This window comes from Lepidothrix coronata, unplaced genomic scaffold, assembly GCF_001604755.1.
Source record: "Lepidothrix coronata isolate B3197 unplaced genomic scaffold, Lepidothrix_coronata-1.0 Scaffold19, whole genome shotgun sequence".
Lineage (NCBI taxonomy): Eukaryota > Metazoa > Chordata > Aves > Passeriformes > Pipridae > Lepidothrix > Lepidothrix coronata.
In genome coordinates this window covers 2,508,164-2,514,390 of record NW_016690199.1, presented here as the reverse complement: position 1 = coordinate 2,514,390, position 6,227 = coordinate 2,508,164, and the positions used below count along the sequence as shown (strand labels likewise).

General features: G+C 50.3%; 1 protein-coding gene across 2 annotated transcripts; it reads left to right on the top strand.

Moving 5' to 3' along the window:
• Nucleotides 1–682: 682 nt before the first annotated feature.
• On the top strand, nt 683–5,091 carry LOC108493703 (inositol 1,4,5-trisphosphate receptor-interacting protein-like 1). 2 transcript variants are annotated; one of them, XM_017807411.1, is made up of 2 exons: nt 683–1,125; nt 3,661–5,091. In XM_017807411.1, the coding sequence occupies exons 1-2, from the start codon at nt 946–948 to the stop codon at nt 4,984–4,986; spliced, it is 1,506 nt and encodes a 501-aa protein (XP_017662900.1). In that variant the 5' UTR covers nt 683–945; the 3' UTR covers nt 4,987–5,091. The 2 variants fall into 2 exon arrangements, with proteins under 2 accessions (XP_017662900.1, XP_017662898.1); XM_017807409.1 differs by lacking the exon at nt 683–1,125 and adding an exon at nt 3,044–3,214 and having other exon boundaries at nt 3,467–5,091.
• The last annotated feature ends 1,136 nt before the right edge of the window (nt 5,092–6,227 follow it).

The window sequence follows — 6,227 nt, the reverse complement described above, 5'->3', positions numbered from 1 at the left end:
TTCTCTTCTCCATACTGAACAACCCCAGCTGACTGAGCCTGTGTTTGCAGGAGAGGTGCTCCAGCCCTCTGATCATTTTCATGGCCTCCTCTGGACCCACTCCAACAGGTCCAAATCTTCCTTGTCTAAGGACCCCAGACCTGGATGCAGTACTCCAGATGGGGCCTCATGAGGGGAAGAATCATCTCCCTCAACCTTCTGTCCATGTTTCTTTTGATGCAGCCCAGGATAGGATTGGCTTTCTGGGATGTGAATGCACACTGTTGCCTCATGTCCAGATTTTCATCCACAAGAACCCCCAAGTCCTTCTCCACACAACGCATTCAGGAGTGTCACAGAGGCCCCAAGAGCACCGACATGAGCACAGAGATCAGCGCTGAGGGAACCAATATGATCTCACAGGAGATTTCAAGGAATGAAGACATCTCTGGGTCATGTCATCCAGTTTTGTGTCTGACAAAGGTTTAGGGGGAGCCTTGGTCTGCTTTCTTAAGGGAGCCCCAGGAAGGCCATTCCAGAGTGGATCTGCATTTTTTGGGCATTGGGCCTTTGGTTTCTGTTATGAGTCACTGAACTGGGATGGGGATGAAACGTGGGGGTGGCCTGGCTGTGATGTGTCTGGTGCCTGTGACATCAAAAGGGATGTGTCACAATGGGGGCGGGTGTAAATGCCACCACCAGGCAATGCTCCCCAGTTTAGGTTGAACCAGCAGTGACTGCACAGACTGGGAAGATACCGTGCTGGACAAAGGCCGGAGTGGAAACGCTGCATCCAACTGAGTGGTTCTGCCCCTGCATCCAGGGCTCAGCCCCCTGTGGGCATGCCCTGGGCAGGCCACAGGGCCACCACTGGGACCATGTGCAAGCCTTGCTGCCTGCCACCTGCTTAGCACCCTCTCCTTACTGCCCCAAACTCTCTGTGATTCCCTTCCCTGCTTCTCCACCATGGCTGCCATGATATTCTTTGGCATTGTAAAAAACATGCTCCAGTTCCCACAGATGGTCGGCGACCCACTGGATGAAGAGACCCGTGACCGCATGCAGCAGCGTGCAGAATATCTGGACCAAAAGATGACGCAGCTGCTGCAGGAGCTGGAACACGAGACCATGGAACAGAGTGTCAGGGCCTGGGGAGCCCTGCTCTGGGCTGTCCTGGGACTGTTCTTGGGACTCTTCTGGCAGCTCAGGAAAAGGAGCAATGAGGTGGACATCATCTGTGAAGCAGGGAGTGGCTACAAGGAGAGAGAAGAAAGTGAAGGAGGAGATCGTGCTGAGAGGGATCTGCCCACAAAGCTGCTTGCTCCTCCACCCCCTACCCCCATCCTCAAACTGCCCACTCCCATCCCCACTGCCCTAACCCACTTCACCTCACAGGTGAAATGGGAGGGAAATGGAAAGTGAAGCCCCATAGGTTGACATAAGGATACTTTAATAGTTGAAATTGAAAATAAAACCCTGTAGGTTGAGAAAAGAATATTTTAATAGTTGAATATAGTAAAACCGTGTAGGTCGGGAAAAGAATAGTCTGAGAGTTGAAATCGAAAGTAAACCCCCATCGGTTGAGAAAAGAATAGTTTAGTAGTTGAAACTGAAAGTAAAACCCCACAGGTTGAGAGAAGCATAGTTTAATAATTGAAATCGAAAGTAAAACCCTGTTGGTTGAGAAAAGAATAGTTTGAGAGTTGAAATATAGTAAAACCCCATAGGTTGAGATAAGAATATTTTAAGAGTTGAAATAAAGTAGAATATAACTTTATATAATAATAAAGATAATAAAAAGAAAAAAAAATCAAAATAAGTGATGTACAATACAATTGATTGTCACGTGCTGACTGATGCCGGGCACTTTCCCAAATGTCAATCAGTTCCCCTTTGGGCATATCTGCCAGTTTATATACTGGGCATGACAACCTGTGGTATATCCTTTGGCCAGTTCAGATCACCTGTCCCAGCTATGCTCCCTCCCAGATGTTTTTTTTTTTGTTTTTTTGTACCTCCTTACTGGCAGAGCACAAGACAAAAAAAAAATTCCTTGATTAAGGATAGATTTGACTTTGCAACAACCAAAACATCAGTGTGTTACCACCATTATTTTTGTACTGAATCCAAAACACAGCACTGTGCCACTTTCTGAGAAGAAATTAACTCTATCCCAGCCTCAATCAGAACAATATTCACCCCTTATTCCATACCATTTACGTCATGCCAAGTCTCACACTTCCCATACCATCTTCCCTATTTATTTCATAGATATACATACAGACATCATTCCCTTAGTCTATGGAACACCTCTGTCAAATGTCCCTAAAATGTTCACAGAAATGTCTGTTGAATTCACTTAGTCCATGTCTTTGGCCTCCATCCCTGCTTGACAGTGTTTCAAGCAGGAAAAATGGTGTGAGTTGTTGGATTGTTGCTTTGCATCTCCAATGTTTTCCCACAATACAGCAAGATCCATCAGTAAACAATCCATATTTCTTCTCACTTTCTGGAATTTATTTTATAGTGAGCCCTCTTCAGCACATGGTACCTCCTCCTTTGTGACATTGCAAAATCTTTGCCTTCTGGCCAGTCTGTGGTCACTTCTAAGACTCCTGGACAACTGGGGTTTCCCATCCAAGCTCGTTTTGCAATCTGTGTTACCCACTTACTCCATGTACTGTCTGTTACATGATGTTGAACATCCAACCCAACACAAGTAATGGGGCTGCCAGGAGGAGCTGTGCTTCAGTACCAACCACTTCCAAAGCAGACCAAACCCCTTCCTGAGCTGCCAGTATCTCTTTTTCAGTTGGAGTATAGTGGGCTTCAGAATCTCTGTATCCCCAGCTCTAAAAATCCAGAGGTTGACCTCCAGTCTCCTCCAGTGCTTCTGCCAGAGGCACCAGGTATGGCCATATTCCCCAGGTGCAGTATAGAGCACGTTTCACATCTTGCCCCATTCGGAGTGGCCCAAAGGCTACTGCATGAACTATCTCCTGCTTGATTTGTTCAAAAGGCAACTGTGAGTATCTTGAGTCAGAGTGGGGATAAAGGGTGGGGCTGGCCTTGCTGTGATGTGTCTGGTGCCTGTGACATCACAAGGGAAGTGTCATCACAATGGGGGCAGGTGCAAAAGGCACCAGCAGGCAACACTTGCAGTACAAACTGGACTATCCATGAACGCACACGTGGCAGGAGACTGTGCTGGATGAGGGGCAGAGCAGAAACACAGGCACTGGAGGGAGTGGTTCTCCCCTGCTCCCAGGGCCCAGTCCCCCACGAGCACACCTTGGACAGAGCACAGTGCCACCACTGTGATTGGGCACAGGCCTTGTTGCCTGCCAGCTGCTTAGCCCCCTCTCCTTTCTGCCCTTAGATTCCTCTGTCTCCTGTCATAGCTCCCCTCACCTCCAGTTCCCTCTCTCCTTCCCTCACTCCTTCCCTCCCAGTGCTGCTCAACCTCTTCCTTTTTTTTGTCCCAAAGAGGAGGCCATGACCTTCAGGAAACTATTCCTCATCCTGCTTTTGAAATGCATCCTTGAGTACCCCCGGTTGGTTAGTGATAGACTGGATGAAGAGACACGTGACCACATGCAGCAGCGTGCAGAGTACCTTGACCAAGAGATGACTCAGCTGCAGAAGGAGCTGGAACGCGTGACCCCGGGTCAGATTGCCAAGGCCTGGAGAGCCCTGCTCTGGGCTGCCTTGCATGAGTGGCAGTTCTGGGCCCTTGCCGGAATCCAGGTCTTGCTCTTGGGCCTCTGCTGGAAGCTCAAGAAAAGGAGCCATGAGGTGGACAGCAGTGACGAAGAAGAGAGCAGCTCCACAGAGAGTGAAGAAAGTGAGGGAGAAGATCCTTCTGAGAGGGATCTGGCCAGGATCTATGAAAGGCGCATCCAGTGGTCAGTGCATAAGCTGGCCCACAGGAGACGGGTGGTGGAGGAGCTGATGCGTGACCTTCTCCGTGTCTCCCATGAGCGCTTTTTGAACAGCTTCTTCCTGGTGCTGCAACCAGCCATTGGGGTGGGCAGTGCCTGTGAAGGTTGGAGTCCCCAGGAGGAGAAGGATGTTGTCTACTGCATGCTTGTGCCCCTGAAGCCACCCTGTGGGCACACCTTCCACCTGAAACCGAACACCACAGGGGAGATGCCACAGAAGGGCATGTGTGTCTGTGTGGAGCTGGTGTGCACCTGCACCAAGGAGCAGGGGGGCAGCAAGACACTGTGCTTCCTCCACCACTGCAAGGAGGAACTGAAGAGAAATCAGGAGCCCAGCCTCCTACAAACTCTCTGCACTGGTCCCTACCTTGATGCACAGAAAATTGCCCTCTGGTTCCAGGAGTTTGTGACCTCAGCCTGGGAGGAGGTGCTTTGCTCACATCACTACAGCATGAAGGTGCTGCCCTCCACCCGCTCCTGTAAGCTGAAGCTGAAGAAAGCCCACAGGAAACCCCTCTTAGTTGAGATAATATTTGGCGTGCAGCAAGGGGACTCGGACATCTTCCTGAGTAGCCAGCCTACAGAGGCCCTTGTCCCCCCAAGCACGACGTGGCTAGAGACCTACGCTGTGGCAGAGGCGATGTTCTTCCAGCACGTCTCCAGGCAGGCCCCGCGCCACAGCTGCTACCTCAAATGCCTGCAGCTCTGTGCTCGCATTCTCGTGGGCACAGGCTTTTCTCCCTATACCTTGAAGACTGTGGTCATGCACCTCCTGACTCTCATCCCCCTGGCAGGCTGGTGCCGCAAGGATTTCCTGCTGCGGCTGGATGATGTTATGCAGTACCTGAGATGCTGTGTGGAGGAGAAGCGCCTCAACCACTTCTTCTTTGGCAATGAGGACATGCCCAAGGAGATCAGCTTACCCAAAGCCTTCCAAATGGCCCAGCCCATCAACCTCTTCCAGAACCTGGTGCAGGACCCAGATGCCCAAGCTAAGGCACTGCATGAGGTCAACTACATGACAGATCAGCTCAGAAGACAGCTCTTCTACGGGTTCTGCACATAGCATTGTATCATTAAGTTTCTTGGAAAAGACCTCTCAGATCATCTAGTCCAACCTTTGACCTTCTGGGAGCTTTACTTGGTATAAAGTTTACAATAAATCGTGTATTTGAACAAACACCGCATCTCTGAGTGTTCGTGCGTCACCTTGGTGGGGAACACGGCTGCTCAGCTGAGTATTTGGCAGAAAAGCTGACGTGGTGGGCTTTGGTTTCTCTGATTCCATACCTACGGCTTCCCCACCTGTCTGTGCCCCTGCACTGGGGAAATGGGAATATTTGGTCACCCTTCACAGCTGTGCTCGCTGCAAAGGGGCATTTAACAGTGCTGCCTTCCAGCTACTCCTGCAAATCCAAGCTGACCAAATGCAAGGAAAGCCTCATGGCTGAGAGGATATTTGGGGTGCTGCAAGGTGTCTTGGACAACTTTGTGAGCAGCCAGCCTACGGAGCCCCTCTTTACCCCAAGCACAACATGGTAGGAGGCCTATGCTGTGGCGGAGAAGAAGTTCTTCAGGACACGTCACCAGGCGGGTCCCACATGGCAGCTGGCACTGCAAACGCCTGCAGCTCCTCACCTGCAGCCTGGTGGGCACAGGCTTTTTCCCCTATACTTTGAAGACCATTTTGATGCACGTGCTGAACACCATATCCCTGTCAGACTGGCGCAGGAGGGATTTCCTGCTGTGGCTGAGTAATATCATGGAGTACCTGCACTGCTGCCTGGAGGAGAAACACCTTTACCACTTTGTCATGGGCACCAAAAGTGTTCCTAAAGATATCAGCTTGCCCCCAGACTTCCAAATGTTTGAATCACTCAACCTCTTCAGCAGCTGGCACAGGATTTGGCCGCCCACTGAAAGGGCTTTAACCAAGGTTTGAAGGAGAAAAGGGTAAGATCAGGGTTATTAGTGATGAACTGTGAAATGACATGACAACGTTTGAAGGGCAGTGTGCTAGCGAGAACTTTCGCTGTGCTCCAGGATGTACTGAGTAGATTGGAGAGCCTTTGCAGTGTTTGTACACTCAAGAGCACAGTGTGAGGAAGAGATAGGAAGAACTTTTTTTCCTGAGTTACAGCCACAGCTCCCTGTTCAGCTGGATTGGTCTTCTTCCCTGCCAGCTCATCTTTCAGCACATGGCAATAGCCTGCTCCTGTACCTTTAAGATTTCCTTCTTGAAGAATCTCCAGCCTTCCTGGACTCCTTTGCCCTTTGGGACTGCCTCCCAAGGGACTCTGTGAATCA

What these genes read in the sequence shown, in the direction of transcription:
- LOC108493703 (XM_017807409.1), top strand. Translation starts at nt 3,475, where the DNA reads ATGACCTTCAGGAAACTATTCCTCATCCTGCTTTTGAAATGCATCCTT.